The 22,752-nt window shown below is 42.6% G+C and overlaps 1 protein-coding gene across 2 annotated transcripts in view; it reads right to left on the reverse strand.

Moving 5' to 3' along the window:
• The window catches only part of LOC103292215 (thyrotropin receptor), a 79,813-nt gene extending 57,275 nt beyond the window's left edge, over positions 1–22,538 (reverse strand). For both annotated transcript variants that reach the window (XM_054715849.1, XM_054715851.1), the window contains exon 1: positions 22,369–22,538. In XM_054715849.1, the coding sequence (XP_054571824.1) occupies positions 22,369–22,538 (170 nt within the window). The remainder of the gene's footprint in view (positions 1–22,368) is intronic.
• Positions 22,539–22,752: the final 214 nt, after the last annotated feature.

A 22,752-nucleotide genomic window follows, 5' to 3' on the forward strand; every position in this document is an offset into this window, starting at 1 on the left:
TAGCCAAGCAAGTCTCCAAAGGAAGTGGAGAAGGGGGTGGGGATGGCTGTCTGGTCTTGGCCAAGGCAACTCCTCACTTGCAACTGCCACAGAAAGCTCTGTTCTGCTTTCCTTTAAGGTCTAGAATGGCCTGTGCTGGCTTTTTCTGTATTTTACTTGTGACCAGTAGGGTCAAGGTGATTCTGTCTTTCCCTTCCAGGTGTAAGTGAGGAAGAAAAAGGGGAGTGAGGTTGAGGGATAGAGGATGGTACTAGAGAGAGTCTTTATATAGGTCCTGGATCCCTTTTGCAACTGACAATTGTTCATTTATTCGTTTTGCTACCCACTGGGGGAAAAACTTAGAAAACTGTTAAAACCTTGGAGAGTGCTTAAGGGACAAGTGAAGCAAAACTGCAAGACTTTATTGTGAGATGTGGGAGGGAGGGAGGCGCCGGGCAGGGTGGGGGAAGAGAGAGAGAGAGAGAGAGAGAGAGAGAGAGAGAGAGAGAGAGAGAGAGAGAGAGAGAGAAAGATAGATATTGAGAGTAAATATGAATGAAGAGTCTACGAATCAGGCTGACTTGGAAGGAAAGAATGGAAATCTGAGTAGAACCGATAATGACTGAGAAGTATAGCTGAGCAGTATGCTTTTCCCCAGAAGGTCTATCACTAACCTCACCCTCCCAACCACCAGCAGGCTCATGTCGTAAGGAGCCCAGGTTTCTCAGTTTCCTTGACTGGGGCAGGGAGTCCTTAACTCACTTGGAGAGAAGGGAAGCATGGAAATATTCCTTGTGTTCCCAGTAGTTGCTTGGCATGTTAAACATAGTGCTGGGTGCTAGAATATTTCTGGTGGTGCTTAAGGGACATGTTAAATAAAACCTGAGAGTGAATTCTGGCTTGCAGCTGATTCTAGGATAGTATTAGATGCCTGGCATCTTAAGGGTTAAAAAGTCTTTGGTAGACCAGCCAGAAAGTTTAATAAGCATGTAAAATACATTCCAAACAAATGACTGCTGTAACATAAGCCTGTAAGTTGGGGACTGCCTGTTTTTATAACCTTTGCCAAAGTTACTAAAATTAGCAGTATAATTGAAATAAAAAATTATATATTCTTATGACTGAACAGCATGACAGTATCTTCAAACCCAGAATGAATTTTAAAGTCAATATTATTTTTTTGGGAATTTTCTAGAACCAAAGAGAATGGGTTGGCAAGCCATTCCCTCTGGCAATATGAGTGGAGAAATTCTGCTTTTATCTTTACAACTAAAGTAGCTCTGTGCAGTTTCATTCCTAGTGTGAACGGGGACACAGGTGGTATGCTGATTAATCTGCTGATGTTACAAAACAGAGAAATAGGAAATATGTTAGATAAGAGACACAAACATTTGGTTTCTCTCCCATCTCCTTGATTTACCAAACCAAAATGGTAACAGTTCAGAGGATCATTTTGTATATGTAATGGAGAAAAGGACTGGAATGTTTAGCTTAGAAAAGACTTATTCTACTGGGGAGGAGTAAAGGCATTAAATAGAAGTGACATTCTTTCTGATTTGGTCTCTGGGGTCCTAGTGGACACATCTAAGACCAATGGTGGTAGAATTTCTCCAGTGTAGAAAAGGTTAACAAAATTCTTCAACAATGAGATAGTAAGTTCCCTTTACCTATGTATTCAAAGGATGACTATCATGAGTCAAATACAGGAGATTCTTATCATACATTGGGTAGAAAGTTAAAATAGATGGTCTACAAGTCCCTTTTCCAATACTAAAGCTCTGTAAGCTCATGAAAATCATAATAACTAGTCCCTCTTTCTTTCCCAAGCAATGTGATATCCTCAAAATTGGATGCCAGTGAGGAAATTCAAGTGGATGCTAAGACCCCAGTTGGCCATACAATTGTACAATCAAGTTTTAAGTGTTCCTGATGGATCCAGCCAACCTGAGACTGCCCATCTCCTTACTCATGGAGATGTAGTTTTGGAAACCAAAATCTGTAGTAGGCAAAAACTGGTCCAAGCCTTGTGGCTTTCCAACAGGGTATGATTATAAAAGAGGCCAGAATTATTGTAGCCCAGAAGGGGAAAAGTCAGCAGAATTTATTATCCTTATAAAACATATTCTTTGATCCTTCCTTCTACCATATTGCACACCCTGTTTCTTGGACTGTCTAGTGGTCAGTGAGGTCAAGATAATGTTGTATAGATCTCATTGCCTTTATTTTGGCTTTAGAGAGATTGAGAGCCAAGATTAGTTTCTTTTTAGAATAATTATTATTTAGGAAATATAAATTTTTCATTGTTGGAAGCCATTTGGAGTGCTCTAATAGGTGGCAGTCGCCTCTGCCTGATCTTTGTAAGTGACAGCACCAGGTCATGGCAGTGTGTTCAGGAATAAAGTCATAATGGAAGTCTATTTGTTGTCTTTACAAACCCACCACACTTGTAATTATTTTTTAAATATATGTTTATTGATTTCAGAGAGGAAGGGAGAGAGAGAGAGAGAGAGAGAGAGAGAGAGAGAGAGAGAGAGAGAGAGAGAGAGAGAGAGAAACATCAATGATGAAAGAGAATCATTGATCGGCTGCCTCCTGCACACCCCCTACTGGGGATCGAGCCCACAACCCAGGCATGTGCCCCAACTGGAATCAAATTCAGGACCCTACAGTCCACAGGCCGACACTCTATCTATGGAGCCAAACCAGCTAGGGCCACACTTGTAATTTCTTTATCAACATTGGCCTTCCATCTGGTATTCAATTCCATGAGAGTAAGGCCAAATTATCTTGTGCAGCATTTCATTTCCATTAGCTAGCATAGTGGCGTCGCGGGGATAAATGTCAGGACAGCACGCCACGGGGCCCACTCAAAAAATATTCAATTGAAACAATACATCTATCAAGGAAATGATGACCCGCTTCCTCCAATGCTCTTTATATTTTCCACATCAATTCCCCCCCCACACACATGCACACACATACACACATGCACACAGAGTAACTTAAAAGAATAAAAACTGCCTACATTTTGTTTCACAAATTGCATACAGAAAGCAGTACATTCTTGTCCCATGTCCTGGAACAGTGGAAAGATTCTGTTTCTTCCTTTCAAAGGACTTCATTCATTTTTGTTATCAACTATATCAGTGGGCACAGAGACAGTTCACAGTGGTGTAAGGACACCTCACCTGGCTTTCAAGGTTTCCCTCTAAAGTACAACAACATTGCTTCTAGTCCCAAGCAGAGGCGAAGGAGCTGTGGGTGCCTCCCACGGAGTTAATACCACCTCATGGGACAGTCGAGACAAGCAGCCTCATCATAAAATGTAGTTAAATATGGAAGATCTTCTGCTTCTTAAATACCTTCAAATGCCATTGCAGGCAACGTTTCTTTCTGAGAGGCAGGACAAAGACAGCAGGAGACCATGTGTGACCTGGGACTAGGGAAGTGGGGAGATGGGCAATGTTAAACACTATCCTGCCCTATCTTGCAGTTTTACCAGAAGCCAGGCAATCTAGTTTCTACCCCAGGATAGTCCTAAGAATAAAATTATATTGGTTTGTATATTGTCTACTTATTCCATAGGTACCTATGCATAGTATTTCATTTGATCTTTGTAATAATACTGCAAGGTAGTTGGCATAAGTGTTATTATTACTGCTATTTCCATCTTTTTCTCCATTTACAAAACTGCAGGGTTTAAATGACCATTTGAGGGTTAAAGTGCTAGCTAGAGGCAATGATCTCCAGGAGACAAAGCAGTGTGTGTAGCAATAGCAGGACTAAAGCCTGTGGAATTCCAACTCCATCTGTTATCTATGTAACCTCAGAAAAATCATTTGCATTTTCTTAGTTTTAGATTTTTAAAAATATGTTGTTTTTTTAAATTGATTTCAGAGAGGAAGGGAGAAGGGAGAGCGATAGAAACATCAATGATAAGAGAGAATCATTGATCAGCTGCTTCCTGCCCCCGACTGGGGATTGATCCCACAGTGCTCACCCACTGAGTAACCATGGCCAGGCAGCTTTAGATTTATTAAAAAAAAAAAATATATATATATATATATATATATATATGTATGTATTTTAAATGGGGCTAAAGAGGTAAAAAGGGAAGGGCAGGGGCAATATTTATCCTGTTCACCTCATGGAATTATTCTGAGATGGGGATAATAAAGGTTATATGGTGTAACTGTGAGATGGTGTCACTTCCTAACAGAGATGAATAGATGGGGCTTTGGAGCCCGAGGGTCCCAGAACCATGCCTATCTAGCGGTATGACCTCAACTGAGTTCCTGAACCTTTAGTTTCCTCATCTTTAAAATGGGAACAATAAAACCTGCCTCATAGGGCTGATGTGTGGATTAAATGAGATTAAGTACAGAAAATAGAAGTTACTAACTGTATGATAATAGTGGTAGCAGAATAATTTAAATAGTAATAGTAATGTTTTCTCTCCAGTTGAAGAAACTGAGATTTATCAGCTTACTAGATTTGGTTTCAGGGTACCCAGAGAGCAGAGCAGAGCAGAGCAGAGACTCAATAGGCCCGTGTGAAGTCTTGTATTTGCTTTGGAAGAAGATATCTGGTGAGTGGAAGCTAGATGAGAAGAAACTTTGCTTTTTCTCTCCATCCCACCAGCTCCACCCACCTCAGTGCACAGGGTCTGTTTCTTTAGGATTTGGAAAAAACAGGAGCCACTGGGAGGGCCAAGGAGAAACCAGTACAAGAGAGACTTCCCCTTCTTTATTGCTGTAAGTATCCCAAGAAACCGTAGACGAGAGATTGGATGTTTAGTGGCGCCATTGCTTAAAGCCCAGGTTTTCCCCAATTCCCGGGACAGCATTTCCTTCCCTGGAGGACCAGGTCTGAATTTCTGGCCCCCTTAGGCAACTAGAAGTAAACCTTTGAGATGAAATCTGCTTGTCTCTTGGTGCTCCCTCTGTTGGTTGGCTGAAAGGTTACTATGACAGAGCAACGTGACTCAGAAAATTCTGCAATAAACAAATAATAGTAATTTCCTGGGTCATAGGAGAAAGTTTCCAAGAATAAAGAAGAATTGTGGTTACATGTGGCATTGTATTGCACAATAATTCATTTAACAATAGTTCGAATCTATCAGGAAAGGGAGCAGATATTGGGGAAGCAAAGAGCATCTAAATAGTCAAATAGCTGGGCTACTTAACTGCTCTGAGCTTCCAGTTATTCTTAAGTTGAGGATTCTCATCAGAATTGTTTTGAGAATTAAATAAGATGAGATAATGTAAGCTATTCATAAATTCTAAACCACTATACAAATAGTAGCAATTATTTAAATCTTTTTTCTTCTTTTCATGTTCATTGCCCTTTACCTCTGTTATAGACTTTAACATGTTGCATGAGGGAAAAGTTTATGTCCAGTTTCCTCACATTGACTAGAATGTGAGATACTCAAGAAGAAAGGCTATGACATTTTTTATACAATTCCACAAGCCAAAACACTGACTAGCACATAATGGGCGCTTAATAAGTACCTTTTCCCTTTTCCTTTTTAATTTTTTTGAAAACCAGAACTAAGTAATCCTTTCTGGTCTAACATTTATTTCCCAAGATTCCCCAGAAATTCCACATAGTGACTTCTGAGATTTATGAGTTGATTGCTTTATCATTCTCTGGGCTTGTTGGTGTGAATTAATTTAAAGTAGCTTCTTGCTCTGGCCAGGTGGCTCAGTTGGTTGGAGCATCATCCAATGCACCAAAAGGTTGTGGGTTCAATTTGTGGTGAGAGCATATACCTGTTTCGGGTTCGATCCCTATTTAGGGTGTGTATTAGAGGTAGCCATTCAGTGTTTCTCTCTCCCTCCCCTTCCTCTCTTTCTAAAAATTAATAAAAATATGTCCTCGGGTAATAATAATAATAAAAAACCCCATAAAAAATAAAGTAGCTTCTCCACCAATATGTCAGCTGATCTTGGTCTGCAATGCTCTGTTCAAAGTGTAAAGTTTATGAATAGACCTTCCTTAGGCTCCTGTTTGTCACCTGTTTTCATCTGCTAACTTCACAGTATCCCCTGGCAGTCAGCTGACCCTTCAATTACTCCTTCTCCACTCTGAACACTACTTCAAAAGTTCCCCTGTATGTTGAATTTTATCTTTAATTTCCAGACTTTTTTTTTTTTTTTTGCTTCTCCTTCACCACTATCTGACATTGAAATCTGGAAAGAGTGGTAGCGTTAATAATAAAATGAAGCAAAATCCTTGGACCTGTCATCATTAATTGCTTTCAAAGTCTGTCCTGTCTTTATGAGATTTGTTTCTTTATTTCCTCTTTGAAAACAAACCTGGGTTATTGAACATCTGGGCTGGAATTTCTGCTGAAAAAAAAAAAAAACATTCAGAGGCTCTTGAAGTCTGTCCAAGTTCTTAAATCTTTTTCGTAAGTGGATACAACCATTTGCTTGAGAAAAGAATCTCCCCGTCCACTCTCCCCGCCGCCCCCATTTCATTGTTTTTTTTTTTTTTTTGTCATGTGCGTGGTGAGCAACTTTCATTGTAGGTGTGAGTTACATATGGGGATAGAGAGTGATAGGCTAAAGGATGGACTTTTGTACTGTATTGAGTGATTTAATGGGAAGAAGAATTTATAAGTCTTTTAATTTTGAATCTTAAGGTCAAATGAGAATATATAGTTTTCAAAAAAGTGATGTATGGATTTGCAAATTATTCTTGATTCAGAGAGAAAAATCAGGATTGTTCAATCTGTGTTTTAATCTTCTTATTCATCATGGTCACTGTTTACTTGTACAAAACGTTTAACAATTATTCCTGTTTCAGGCCACCAGTTTTGTGTTTCTAGCATCAGTGTATTTAGTGTATTTAAAAATCTAACCCAGTAAAAGTCACTACAGGCTGAGTTTCAGGGATAGTTTGTTGGCTACATCTTACATGCACCTGTGTCCACTCTGGACTCAAATGAAAGGCCTCCCAATAGAGCATGGAAGCCATCTTTCCAGGGAGCCATGGAAGGGGCCAGATGACACAAAGAAAGTGCAAGGAGTAACTTGGATCAATGAGAAATAGGAGGTGGGTGAGTTCCTTCTTGTGAACTGCCGTAAAGCATGACCTTCACAGAGTCTGTCCACAGGTACCCTGTGTGGCCGTGCAGAGGCACTTGCCACATTACCTGCTGGGTTTCTCGTGTCTCATTGGGAAGGAAGCACAGCCCTCCCTGCCTTACTTCTCTTGTTCTTCACTCTCACTTTAGCAAGTTAACTCTGCTTTTAGACTCTGTTTTCCAGGGAACCCAGGATAAGATGGCTATTGGTTAAAAATATCTACTTGCCAGCACACTGAAGGTTCATTTCAATCCTGGTTTTGTGAACCTGCTATGTGCAAGGCACTAGGTTAGGTATCATAAGGGAAACAAAGGTGAATACCATTCAATCCCTGACCTTAGGTGCCAATAGTCTAGAAGATAAAACAATTGTAAAGTCAGCATTGCTCTGAAAGAGGAATTCAGGACAGTTAGGCTCTCCTGAGAGCAATAGAAGCCAATGATCTGTTACACAGGGAATTGAGACCCCATCCACAGTACATTTTATAATTATTACTCTGTCTGCTATGTTTAATAAGGACAGAAGAAACTCCATTTATAGTGGCTCAGGTAGGAAACAATGATGATGGTGTGAACTTTGATGGCAATAACAATAATGGAATGGAGACAGATTGAAGACATATTTAGATTGGTAATAATTATGGATTTGATAATGTGTGAATGGGAATAGACAAGGTGGCTGGTGGAAGTGTGTCCTGAAAAGAGAAACTAAGAAACAACATCAAGTAAGTATTAGGTAGAGGAAAAGAAGCTTGTAAAGAAAAATCCAAGGAAGTGCAAACTGAAAAGATTAAAAAAGCAAATAAACAAAAGGATGTGGCAGCTCTGGAGATGTGACACTCTGATCTCCCTCTAAGAAACAGCTTTCTGTTTAGCTGTCAAGAAGACATTTGCTACCAGCCTCTATCTATAGAACATTTGGGATCTGTCACATGTTTGAACCAAGGCCCTAATCTTACTGGTAAGCCCACAGCTAATGGATGAGCATGGCAGGGGCACTAGAGCCTGGCTGTTATGCCCAATGTGAGGCCCCTCTCACAAGCAGTCTTCACTTAAGAGTTGGCCAAGACTTTGTCAGATTTGCAGAGAATGTGAGGCTGTGCCTACCAAGTCCTGCTTCCTCTCTCTTTATCTTTCACAGATGTTGCCTCCTGCAAACCACATGCATTCCCAACTCTGTCTCAGCATTTGCCCCAGAATTACTGAACTGATACAGGTGGTACCAAAAGAGGTGTGAGAAAGTAGGAGGTAAAATGGTTCACTTTCTGTCAGTTGGTAATGAGGATCCCATACTGGGTAGTATGTGGGAAACAGACCCTGAACAAGGTGGCAGCCTAATTCCTAAAACTCTCACCAGTGGTGGCCTGGAAGAATGGCCTGCAGAGGGAACGTCCCTGGCTTGTGCAATGATTCATGCTAAAGAAAGTACACGCGTCCGAGTTATGTTGGGGTGGGAGTGAAGGAAATGAAGGAAAGCAATGCATCCAAGGAATTATCTGGCTTTCATTAAATTGCACTAAAGTTACTATTGACAGATAATGAAGAGTGGAGAGTAACAAACAATTGAAAACTAAATGTGAAGGCCCCAATCTAGTCCAGTGGGAAACCAGAAAAAGTTGAAGACCAAACTCAGGACTTATAGCTAAGAGTTATGCTCTCATTCATCCCTTAGTAGGAGAATGGACAAATAAATTGTGATTTATTCATTCAATGGACAACTGTACCAGGACTGCTCTGCCTATGTATCAATTGACATGGAAGTTTGCCAGCTTGGAGTAGGAACTGAGCAGGAGTCTGCACACCAGATGGTGGAACTAGAACTTGGGCCATATGATCTGGTGTTGGAGGAGTCAATAGTGGAAAAAGAGGTAGTGTGGTGTGGAGCTGAAGGTAAGCCCTCACAGTAGAATCACAATGTAGTCCAGTGGAGTTCTGGAGCAAGGCCCATACCACCTGCAGTGCAGAAAAACAGCTCTTAGTCTGCTACTGGGCTCCTGGGTCAAATGAGACTGAACATTTAATCATGGAAACCAAGTGACCATGCCTCCTAAACTGCCCAAGTTCAGATGAGTTCTGTAGGAATGACTAAGTCATAGTATCAGGCAGACTCAGCAGCAATTAATCAGCAGTAATTATCCGATAGAAAATGGTACATGCCAATCATACCTAAGCAGGACTACAAAGCATGAGTAAACTGTATGAGCAGGAAACCCATAATCCTAAGTCACCAAGATTGCAGGACTATTCCGTCCTTGGCTCACACCTATGGCTGTATGAGGCATCCCATATATATGAGTAGCCCAAGGAAAAGAAAAAGGCAGAACTTGGTTAATGGGTCATTTGATTTGGTATGTTGTTTCAGTATGTCCACCTAAAATGGGCATCTGCTGCATGTGGCCTTGAAAGACAGCAGCAAGAGAAAATCTTCCTAATGGGAGGATTTTGTGGAAAAGTTGCCTGATATAAGACTCTATATGGAATCGTGAACAAAAGGATTGCTCAGCTGCTCAGGGGCCTGGGAAGAAAAAGATGATAATTTTGCAGAGAAAATGGCTGGGCTAGTTGCATGTGGATGAATATATGAGAGTGGGTATGAAATGTGAAGATCTTTGTATCATATATTAATGACCACCAGAGAATAGCCACCACAGAAGAAGCATTGAATAGCCAATACAACATTGATTAGTTGACGGTAGACATCTTTTGTCATTGGCCACAGAAGAATTAGCATGATTGGCACACTAACAGAATAAACATTACATGTCAATAGCATGGACCCCCCCACTTATCAAGGCTGATCTACTACTACTATCATTGAAAGTCCAACCAGTTTGCAAGTGAGATCAAGGTAACACTATTACTTGAGGGGACTACATGGCCACTTGGTGGCAAGATGACCACTTTGAGCCCTTTCTTACTGGAAGGGCCAGTGATTTATTGTTATAGTAGTAGGCACTTATTCTTGGCAGCTATCTACCTTTCCTGCCTCTAGAGCCTCAGCTACCACCACTATCTGGGAGATTTCAAAGTGTCTGATCTAGGCATATAATCTCATATACCATACCATCTGATCATGAGACTTACTTCACAGAGAAGGAGATAGGGAGGTGAGCCCATGGCCATACCAAGTACCACACAATCCAGAAGCAATTGGTTTTACAGAGCAATAAAATCGCCTGACAAAGGCACATGGAAGTGCTAACTTGTAGGTAATACTTCTGTCATGATAGGATGCCATTGTGCAGATTACACAATGATTTACAAACTATTTGGAGGTTGTGTCCTGTTAGCAAGAATAGATAGGATACCATTGTGCAATTTACAAACTATTTGGAGGTTGTGTCCTGTTAGCAAGAATAGATAGGTCTAGGAACCAAGGGACAGAAGCAGAAGTGGCCCCAGTTTCCATTATGGCCAATAACCCACTAAGGGATTCTGTGCTTCCCATCCCCACAATTCTAGGCTCTGCAGGGAACTACAAGCTATGACTCCTACCTGGACGTTTTGGACTCCTTATGTCCAAGGACATAAGATGGCAGTAACTGATGGGAGTAACTGATTCTGATCAGCAGGAAGAGGTAGACCACTTGTTATGTAATAATGGTAGGGAGAAATATGTGTAGAATTCAGGGATCCACTTGGCCATGTCATAGTACTTGCTCAATTATGACCAAAATAGTCAAGTCTAGCAACCCTAGTGTGAGAAGAGTATGGTTGCCACAGACTTAGACCTCTGAGGAATGACATCTTGGATCATATCAGATAAGTCATCAAGGCCAGCAGGGGTGAGAGCTTGGGAATTTAGAATGGACAGTGGAGGATAGAGATGGTAAGTACCAACTGTGGTCCTGAGACCAACTGCTGCTATTGAAAATGAAGATACTGGACACACTATAAAAAGAAAGCTGGCATCCCCAAGTCACCCTACTTTTCTTGGTCATGAGAGACATACTTTCTGGAAAGTGCCAAGTTTCTTATGAATAAAGGGAATTCATAAGTATGCTAGAACGTCTATTGTCTCACAGAACTGAATCAGACAGAACCTGAACAGATCCTTTCATGCTTCGTAGAGCACGTTTCAGAGCTTCTGGATTTGTTGTTTTAGATCCTGGGAATGGAGGCTGGTTGTGAAATGGCAACTTGGTTATGCTACCTAAGAAGGCCAGCCAAGCATTAAGTAGGGGCATCTGGAGAGTTTGGAAATACTAACAGGCTTTTCAGCCAAAATCTGACATTGAACAGATAAAATCCTTCTTACAGATTTATGGACCCTAGTGGGACAGAAATGACCAATCGGGTCCAGTCAGAATTTCGGCCACTTTACTCTACAAACAGTAACTCCCCAGGGATAAGTATCTCTGGCAGAAGATAAGAAATCCTGTAAACCTTTAAAATGTCCCTTTTGCATGGAGGACATGTGTTTGCTCTTCTTACTAAGGCTGCACAGCCCTCAAGACTAACAGCTGCTGAATGGTCCCTGCATGAGAGCTTGACCTCTACAAACCGATGTAATGCCCACACTGCCAGCTTTGGGTCTCAGACCCACTACTGCATTAGTGATAATAGTTAACCTGTGATCAAAGCTTTCTTCTGGTTTACCAGGTATTTCATGTACGCTCTGCTAGCATTATCTCACGTGATCTTCGTAATCACTCCGTGACGTAGCTGCAGCCGATCTCATTAGTTTGTTCATCCTGTGAGTTGAGCAAATGGTCTCCCACAGAGCAAGTAGGTGGAGAGCTAGAATTTGAACACACATCTGCCTCAAAGCCCAAGCCCAGAGTGGGTTGGAAAGAAATAGCTGAGAAGCAAGCTCCGGTAAACATAAGGGGAAGTCTACTCTACTTCTCTCATTGAACCTTTAAAAAAAAATTCGTAGCAAATGTTCTTTATTGGCATGTTGGTTAAATTTTTTAATGGAGAAATAAAAGAAGACATAGAAGCCAATATTATTATGAGAAAACCCATTACAAAAAGGATACTGATTGAGTTCTGCAGCTTTCCTAGAACAGAGAAAAGCCCTTTGAATAAGTATTGGCTCTTAAAAGGGTAAAGAGTTAATGGATAATGACTCATACATTGCTATGAAGTCACCTCTTTCTAGAAGTGTTAACTAAGATTGCCATGGGATGTAGAAGGGATAAGTGCTTGCTGTTCCTCAGCCAACTGGCTAGAAACACTTCACAGGCTGGGGACTCTTAAAACCTGTGACATGGCGGAGCAATTTCATGGTTCTAAGCCTCTGAGAAAAAGCATGGACATTCTTGGTGTTCAGATAGTTAGATCTAAGGGGTAAGGCATTTAGACATGGAGTGGGGCTGCTCTCTACACCAGAGTGTCAGAAATGAACCTGCCTGAAACTTCCTGAAAGTACCTAAAGCTTGGCCTCTTGACCTGTGTTTTCCCCTCAGCCACTTGTCTGACTGCCCACACCCTTTTCATCCCTACAGTGTACATGAAACATGAAAACACTGCTAAGTAGGTAAAAGAAGCCAGGTACAGAGGTCACATGTGGTATAATTCCATTTGTATAAAATGTCCAGAATAGACAAATCCATAGAGACAGAAGCAGATTAGTGGTTGCCTGGGCAACAGGCAGAGGGGGAATGGGAAGTGACTGGAGAGTCAAGTGCAGGGTCTCACCTCCTGCCCTGGAGCTTTTCTGTCACTATCTGGGAACTCTTTCTTCATTTATAGACAAGAAACATGGAAGGCTGGTGCAATTAACACCCTGACCGTGGGGACTAGAAGCTGATGGATGTAATTTCCCTTTCCTCCCTCCTAGAGCAAAGGTCCTGAGATGCATAGCATAGGAATTCACAGGGAGTCCCGTGGAATCAGCAACTATTTGCTTCTAAGCAGCAGCCAACTCTCCCTCCCTGCCAACTTCATTCCCCCATCCTACCATTCTGCCCCATCCCCCCAAATCACACACTCCAGCAAGAATTGTCACACAGGCTCTGCTTTCTGGAGAACCCAGGCTAAGACATTAACTCTTGATTTCACTCAGACTCCACACAGTCTGTTAGGAAATCCTGTTGGCTTTGCCTTCCTCATAAAATCCAAGAGTCAACCATTTTTTACCTCCTTCCCTGCTGTTAAGCTGGTCCAAGCCATTGTCATCACCTACTGATTAACAAACACAGTTGCCAGGGTGATCCTAGTAAAATGTAAATCAGTTCATGTGATTTTTTTGGAATAAAATCCTATTAAGTTTCTTATCTCATTTAGAACATATACACATTTAATGTCTTATAGTGTCTACAAAGTACAACATCATCTGTCCTACAACTTCTCTGATCTCATTTCCCACAACCCTCTCTGCTTCAGCCATATTTTTCTCCTTGTTACTTCTTAAATTACTATGCATGCTCCTCCCATGTACTCCTACCTCGAGGTCTTGGCATTTATTCATAATTTCTCTCCCAAGATTGATATTCAAATGTCACCTGCTCAGTGAGGCCTTCTCAGACCATTTAAAATGCAACTTCCAGCATTCCTTCTCCCTCTCCCTTCCTTAATTTTTCTCCATTATACTTACCACCATCTGACATTCTATGTGTTTTATTATTATTATTATTATTATTATTATTACTATTATTAGTACTAGAGGCCCGGTGCACGAAATTCGTGCATGGAGGGGGGGATGTTCCTCAGCCCAGCCTGTACCCTCTCCAATCTGGGACCCCTCGAGGGATGTCCGACTGCCCACAATCCAGGACTGCTGGCTCCCAACTGCTTGCCTGCCTGCCTTCCTGATTGCCCCTAACCGCTTCTGCCTGCCAGCCTGATCACCCCCTAACCACTCCACTCCCAGCCTGATTGATGCCTAATTGCTCCTCTGCCAGCCTGTTTGCCCCCAACTTCCCTCCTCTGCCGGCCTGGTCACCCCTAACTGCCCTCCCCTGCAGGGTTGATCACCTCCAACTTCCCTCCCTTGCAGGCCAGGTGCCTCCCAACTGCCCTCCCCTGCTGGCTATCTTGTGGTGGCCATCTTGTATCCACATGGGGGCAGGATCTTTGACCACATGGGGGCAGACATATTGTGTGTTGGAGTGGTGGTCAATCTGCATATTACTCTTTTATTAGATAGGATAGAGGCCTGGTGCAGGAGTGGGGGCCAGCTGGTTTGCCCTGAAGGGTGTCCCAGATAAGGGTGGGGGTTCCCTTGGGGCATGGGGCAGCCTGAGCAAGAGGCCTGTGGTGGTTTGCAGGCTAGCCACACCCCCTGGCGACCCAAGCGGAGGCACTGGTATCTGGAATTTATTTACCTTCTACAATTGAAACTTTGTAGCTTGGAGCAGAGCCAAGCCCCCCGCATGCTCCACCGGTAGCCATTTCTGTTTGAGTTAATTCACCTTCTATAATTGAAACTTTGTAGCCTTAAGCAGAGGCCTGAGCCTGGTCAGGGTGTGCAGAAAGCTTTTCTTTCTCTGTTACCGTGGGCAACCCTGGCCTGGTCTCTCCAGCTCCGTGGCTGCCGCCATTCTGTTTGAATTTGTTTACCTTCTATAATTGAAACTTTGTAGCTTGAGTGGAGGCTTAGGCCTGTCAAGGGCAGGCGGAAAGCTTATTTCCCTCGGTTGCCTGGGAAACCTTGCTCTCAGTGGCTGTAGCCATTTTGGTTCGGTTTATTTGCATACTCGCCCTGATTGGCTGGTGGGCGTGGCTTGGGCTGGTGGGCGTGGCTTGTGTGTAGCAGAGGTATGGTCAATTTGCATATTTGTCTATTATTAGATAGGATTATTATTTGGATATTTCCCCCTGCTAGAATGTTGGATCAATGGGGTCATGTATTAGATATCTCCAATGCCTAGAATAGTACCTGCATATATAGGTGATCAATAAGTATTTATTGAGAAAAAGAAGAATGGTAGGAAGGAAGAAAAGCTGCAATAAAATGCCACCTATCTAGAGGTAAGGTTTTTGGTCATCTCAAATCTTTGCATGGCCACGTAGCCAGAAATAACTGAGAAGAGTGTTGAGAAGGAAACAGAATAGTCACAAAGCCTACTAAACACTGTCACAGGCGAGCCCCTCAAGGGTGCCCTCCCTTTAGGTCCTGTTCATTGTCTTGTACAGATCCTTTCCCTGAGGTTAGGCGTCTCCTTTCCCACTTCACAAAAGATAGAAATAACAAAATACAGAGTGGCAGTAGCTGGCAGTAAGAAGAGACACTTTCAATCCCCTCTCTGGAGTAATTACAATAACACTTGGGTGTGGGTAAAATTAAGCTAATGCCTCCAAGATGTAAGCCAAAGGCTTCACATATCATGTAAATACAGGGATCATGTTTTTTCAAAGAAAAACTGGGACACAGGGAACTCTTCCCAGGTGCAAGAGGGGTGTGGAAAATTGAGTTAAGATGATGACAAAATATTTGAATTCCTGGACTATCCTGAGAGTAAAATATTTTAAATGGATTTCTGCTGGGGCAGAAAAATCCAGGGCATATTTACATGTCACTACATGTAAGAGAACATTTATAAGATGGTTTAAAAATCACAACTGCTGCTTTGTCATTTTAAGAAAGAAAATTTGAAACACCCTGAATGTTTTTAAGGATTTAACCAAAATCAAGCAAAGTTAAGGAGAGTCTGATACCTAAATGGAACCCTTTAAAAATCCAATTTGTAGCTTTGAACACATGGGACCATTTTCCCCATATACAGTATTTCCTTCAACTGTGTTTTAATTGCACCAATTTAAGGCAATATGGTAATTAAGCACCCCACCCAGCGTCAGTGACAATGGAAACAGGGCCAGTATGAAGCATTTAATGTCAGATACGAGGCATTAGAAACTGAAAAATCTGTTTGTGAACTACTTTAAAATACGTTTAGTTAACTTCTGCATGAAGAGCCTATTCAAGGGCTATGTGTGAGGCATCAGGAGGTAATACAGTGTTTCAGAGAAAAAAATATCACGTTCGAAGGTCAGGCAATTTTTATTTATTTAAAAATATGTTTTAGTGTTTTTTATAATGAAATAAAAGGATTGAGTCACATTTAATACCAAATATGCAGTTATTAAACAAAAATGCCAAATTCTCCCAAAACAGAATTTCTTGACTTTTTTTTTTTGGGGGGGGGGGGAGCAAGGGCACCTCTGGAAATCTGAGGAAGGTTATAGATTCAGCAGTGCACTAATGTACTTGTATTCAAATTTCACTTCATCACAGATTCCCAGGAGGACAGCATGGACCCCCACAAAGCCCATGAACCTCCAGGTAATCAATCTTCATCTGAAGGGTAATAAACATACTTTGTACAACAAGGAAATTCTATCTAATAAAGAGGGAATATGCTAATTTACCCTCATGCTGTCGCAAAGATGGTGGCACCCACAGCCAATAAGGAGGGAATATACTAATTGACTGTCACATCCTCAAAGATGGCGGCACCCACAGCCACAAGATGGTGGTGCCCAGTCCCCTCAGCCCCGCTGGGGCGGCAGGTGTTCGGCAAGACTGGGCCTGCCTCCTGGCAGGCCCAGCCTTGCTGTGCGCCTGCCTCCGGAGTCCCCCAGTCCCCTCAGCCCCCGAGCCGCCCAGGGCCGGCCCGAGGCACAGGCAAACCTCACATGTCAGTTGCCCAGCTGCCCAGGGCTAGCCCAATGCACTGGCAAGCTGCAGATGGTGGCTTCCCAGCCACCCAGGGTTGCCTGAGGCTCAGGTAACCAGGGCCAGCCGAAGCTTGTGCTGCTGGCAGTGGCAGCAGTAGAGGTGTGATGGGGTGTCACCTTCCGCTGGTCACCTTCTGCCCCTGAGAGCTCCCAGACTGTGAGAGGGGGCAGGCCAGGCTGAGGAACCTCCCCCCGTCCAGTGCATGAATTTTCATGCACCGGGCCTCTAGTATTAAAATAATCAAATAGATCAATTCAAGTTAACAATTTCTCAGTTCTGGAGGGAAAAAACTTTTTCAATTGGTTGATAATGCCAGATAAAATTCACTCACTTAACAATACATTTTAAGTGTGCTGAGTGTCTCCTATGTGTGCTACTATGTTATCAGAGCTGATATAAGAAAATAGGTGCCATTTTGCTGCCTATGAAGTCTTGTAGTATTTTTATGGTTTCCCGTGTTACATTTAAGTCCTTTAGCCATTTTGAGTTTGTTTTTATATATGGTGTAAGTTGGTGATCTAGTTTCAATTTTTTGTATGTGTCTGTCCAATTTTCCCAGCACCATTTATTGAAGAGACTATCTTGACTCCATTGTATGCTCTTGTCTCCTTTGTCTAATATTAATTGAGCATAATGGCTTTGGTTGATTTCTGGGTTCTCTGTTCTGTTCCATTGTCTATATGTGTGTTCTGTGGCAGTTTTGAGAACCATGGCTTGGTAATATAGCTTGATATCTGGTATTGTGATACATCCAACTTTGTTCTTCTTTCTCAGGATTGCTGTGGCTATTTGGGGGTCTTTTTTTTTTATTATAGATGAATTTTTGAAGAGTTTGTTCTAGATCTTTGAAATATTTTAATGAGGATTGCATTGAATCTGTAGCAATATCTTTACTGACCCAGCTCCTAGGGCAATGGAGACTAAGGAGAAAATAAACAAATGGGACTATATCAAAATGAAAAGCTTCTGCACAGCAAAAGAAACCATCAACAAAACAACAAGAAAGCCCACTGCATGGGACAACATATTTGCCAATGCTATTTCAGATAAGGGTTTAATCTCCAAAATTTACAGAGAACTCATACAACTTAACAAAAGGAAGATAAACAATCCAATCAAAAAGTGGGCAAAGGACCTAGACACTTTTCAAAAGAGGACATACAGAAGGCCCAGAGACATATGAAAACATGCTCAAAGTCACTAATCATCCGAGACATGCAACTCAAAACAACAATGAGATACCATCTCACACCTGTCAGAATGGCTATCATCAACAAATCAACAAAGGACAAGTGCTGGCGAGGATGTGGAGAAAAAGGAACCCTCGTGCACTGCTGGTGGGAATGCAGACTGGTGCAGCTACTGTGGAAAACAGTATGGAGTTTCCTCAAAAAGTAAAAAATGGAACTCCCATTTGACCCAGTAATCTCACTTCTAGGACTACATCCCAAGAAACCAGAAAACCAATCAGAAAGGATATATGCACCCCTATGTTCATACAATAGCTAAGATTTGGAAACAGCCTAAATGCTCACCCACAGATGAGTGGATTAAAAAACTGTGGTACATCCACAATGGAATACTACGCTGCTATAAAAAAGAAGGAACTTTTACCATTTGCAACAGTATGGATGGAACTGGAGAGCATTATGCTAAGTGAAATAAGCCAGTCGGAGAAAGATAAATATCACATGATCTCACTTATATGTGGGATATAATGATCAATATAAACTGATGAACCAAAATAGACCCAGAGACAAATGGCAGAGGAGGTGTGTGTGGGGGGCAGTTAGAGAGCAACCAAAGGACTTGTATGCATGCATATTAACATAGCCAATGGACACAGACACTGGGGCGGTGGGGGCTTACCCGGGGTGGGAATGGCCAGGGAGGGGTTGGGCAATTGAGGAAAAAGGAGACATATGTAAGACTTTAGACAATAATAATAAAAAAAATAGATGCCAGGCCTGGTCAGCATGGTTTGGTGGTTGAGCTTCGACCTATGAACCAGGAGGTCAGGGCACATGCCTGGGTTGTGGGCTCGATCCCCAGTAGGGGGTGTGCAGGAAGCAGCCAATCAATGATTCTCTCTCATCATCATTTCCAGCTCTCTTTCCCTCTTTCTTCCTCTCTGAAAAAAAAAAATTGAAGAAAATAGACACCAGGATAGCCAGTGTTTGTTCATGCAGGTGAAATAACTAGATATTGTAGACCAAGGGATCTAAGAGCAGGACTGAGTGGGTGTGGCGTCTGCAGAGTGGGTCTGACCTTTGGGGCTGGGCTCTTAAAACACACACAGCACTACCTCCTAACTGCACCCTTCCTCACTGGTCTCCTGCAATTTCTGCCATTGTGTGTGTTAAAAGAGGTTAACCCCTGTAAGTCTTTTTGTGCACAAAGCTGCCCTCATGGATTCACCTTGACCTGCAGTGTGTTATGAAGAAGGTAGTGACAAATTTTGTTGCCTATCAATATCTCCTCCCACCCCACCCCCAATTGTTTTTAAGGTCAGATTCTCCTTGCTCCTGTCTCTATCCAGTTCTTAGCCTTTGTGGCTCAGTGGATTCCCTCTTGAGCATCACAGACATCAGAAAGCACCTAACTAAACCCTCTGTTTCACCCAGAAGGAAACTTGGGTTCTCCTACATCCATGATCTCACCTAATTTCACAGTCAGTGAGAGAGGGGTGAAGGGGATGCAGGTTTCTTGACTCTTCCTCCATCACTCTTTCTCTGATGTTACCCTTTCTCCTCATCATTTGGTGGAATTGACAGGATGAATCCAAATTTACATCCACTGTCAGAGCCTCGTTTCTCTTCAATGACTTGAAATTTTGCCACCTTTAAAGAAGTCTCTGAAGAAGTGATCTTTCTGGCCTTCTTTATTCTCACAGCAAATAATGAGACTAGCATATTAATGTTTGGTCATTCACGCACTTAAACTTTTTTTGAACATCAAAGTAGTTCCAGAGTTGAATGACAGAGTTTCTATGTTAGAGGAGCTCATGTTCTACTTGCGTAGGCATGCAAAGACATAAGTTATAAAAAAGCATGCCATGTTTAAGGGCTAGGATAGAGGTTGTACACAGAATGTTGCAAGGAAGGAGCTCACCCAGCCTAGGGTTCATGGGTCAAGAGAGGCTTCTGGAAAGAACTGACCCCTAATCTGTATCTTTAAAAAAATATATGTTTATCAGTGGTTCTCAACCCTTCTAATGCCGCAACCCTTTAATACAGTTCCTCATGTTGTGGTGACCCCCAACCATAAAATTATTTTCGTTGCTACTTCATAACTGTAATTTTGCTACTGATAATGAATCATAAATATCTGTGTTTTCCGATGGTCTTAGGCGACCCCGTCACGACCCACAGGTTGAGAACCACTAGCAGGGTTGCCCAAGACCATCGGAAAACACAGATATTTACGATTCATAACAGTAGCAAAATTACAGTTATGAAGTAGCAATGAAAATAATTTTATGGTTGGAGGTCACCACAACATGAGGAACTGTGTTAAAGGGTCGTGGCATTAGAAAGGTTGAGAACCACTGGTTTATATTGATTTCAGAGAAAGGAAGGGAGAGGGAGAGAGAGATAGAAAGATCAATGATGAGAGAATCATCCATTGGCAGCCTCCTGCACGCCCCCTCCTGGGGATTGAGCCCACAATTCCAGCATGTGCCCTGATCAGAAATGAATCATGACCTTGAGATTCATAGGTCAACACTCAACCACTAAGCCATACCAGCCAGGCACTATCTGGATCTTGAAGTAGGTATTAGCCAGAGAAAGACAGAGCAAAAACTGCTTTAAGCAAGAGGGGTCGAATGTAGGAGGGAAGGCAAAGACAGTTAGTTGTCATAGCAAATAACTTGGAGGGATGTGTGGGAAATTCTGATCAGTAGGAGTTGCAATTCTGATGAGAGAGATTAGGAGCCATAAGGTTTGAGAGAAATACTGGACTAGGTCTTAAAAGATCTCAGAGGTTGTACAAAAGAGTTTCATCCTGGAGGCCATGAAGAGTCAATACAGGTGTTTAATCAAAAGTAAAGAATGTATTTTATTCTGTGTTTGGAGCATGGAGAATAAAGCAGTATTTGGAGTTTATTGCATTGATCAATCCAGAAAGATAAGAAATGGAGGTATCTCAGAGCACAGAACCTGTACTGCAACATTAATCACCAAACAACATTCACCACTGTTTAATGTCCCTATCAGCTACAGTCCCGAGAAAATCCTGAAGCGCAACTTCATCATTGCTTTTCATGTATCTACATTAATAACTTGTACTTTCTTACCGGAACTAGGTTTAACCAGCCTAGGTTGTTTTACTATATTTTTTTCTTTGTGCTCTATTTTTAACCACCCAAGAAAGCCTTTCCCCCTGGCTTTTGTCTGTAATTATCCTTTCAAAGGTCATTGATTTAAATGTCTCTTAAGGAATAAGCATACCATAGAACTTGTTTACCATTGTTTCTAATTTGGTAACTTAAAAATAAATTTTATCAATTACAGTTGACATATATATTATATGAGGTTCAGGTGTACAGCATAGTGATTAGACATTTATATAACTTACTAGAGGCCCGGTGTGCAAAATGTGTGCATGGATAGGGCCCCTAGGACAGGACGTCGATGAGGACCAATCTGTAGGGCGACTGGCGGGCCTATGGGGGGGGGGGGGGCGCTGGCACCCGCCTTGGCCGGCCTGGTGCCCCTCGCCAGCCGGCCCCGCTCCTGATTGCCCCACTGCTGCTGCCAGTCACCTCCCTCTGCAGGGTGACCAGCAGGGTGATCAGGAGGGGCCCCCACTGGCACCTGCCTAGGCTGGCCTGGGACCTGTGGGCTGGGGGCATCTCCTGCGTTGAACGTCTGCCCCCTGGTGGTCAGTGCACATCATAGCAACCAGTCATCCCGCTGGTCCTTCTGCCTTTTGGTCTATTTGCACATTAGGCTTTTATTATATAGGATGAAATGGTAACACCCCAATAAGGCTAGTAACCATTGGACAATTTTTGGTATCATTTAATATGTAATTTATGAAATTTCACCTCTTTATTCTTCCCCCATGCCTATGGCAAAGGAAATTTCTGGATCCACTATGTCAGTGGGCAGTTAACCTTTGAGAAAGTAACTCAGGTACTTCATACAAAGTTACCTTCATGGAAAGTATAAAGGGTATATTTTAAAAAAGAATAGCTGACTAAATTTTGTCAACTATTTTGATGAACCAGCAGACCAGCTAAGATAATTTCCCATCTAGGAAGACTAAAAGGAGAAATACACTTTTTGCAAATTTTTATTACCCAATATCAGATAGAAAAGTCAGTTCTTGAATTGCTACTAATCTTATTCGTACCTGAGGTAAAAGGAAGATTTAGCCTGGGCGAGGAGCAGGGACTATGCAGAATAGCTCTTTAAAAATAATAACTCTCCTTTTCATCTTGTACCAAAGTTTTGTTACCGTTTCCTGCGTTATTAAATAGCTATGAGGTCAGCAATCCCAAGTTTATAGGATTGAGTTTTTATTCATTGCGCGCACACACACACACACACACACACACACACACACACCCTCTGGCCTATTCTCAAGTTCTTTTTGTGCACTTCCGTCCACCTTTCTGGCTGCCCTTGGCCTCTGGGACCTACCCTCTCCTCTCCCAGGTACTCACAGAGTCTGTGTCCCGGGCGGTAGGACTGGGATGCGATGGATATCCTTGCAGGTGACTCTGAAGTCCTCCTCCTGGTGGCACTCGCAGGGCGGAGAAACACACCCTTTCCCCCCCAAGCTCCTGGGCAGGCCGAGAAGCAGCGCCAGCTGCAGTAGGGGCATCGGCCTCATTTTCCACGGGTCCGAGGCCATTTCTTCATCCTCCACTATCGCCTCATTCTCGGCCCTCTGCGCTCCGGGCTCCCCGGCTGAAGGAGAGAGGGAGGGGTGGGAGAAAGAGGACTCCTGGGGGTTGTGACTTCAGCACCAAAGAGGAGGCTGGAGAGGGGAAAGAAGAGGCTCTCCAGTGTTCCGTTTCCCTAGGCAACTCTCCACGCAAACAAGC

This window comes from Eptesicus fuscus, chromosome 5 (genome assembly GCF_027574615.1).
Source record: "Eptesicus fuscus isolate TK198812 chromosome 5, DD_ASM_mEF_20220401, whole genome shotgun sequence".
Lineage (NCBI taxonomy): Eukaryota > Metazoa > Chordata > Mammalia > Chiroptera > Vespertilionidae > Eptesicus > Eptesicus fuscus.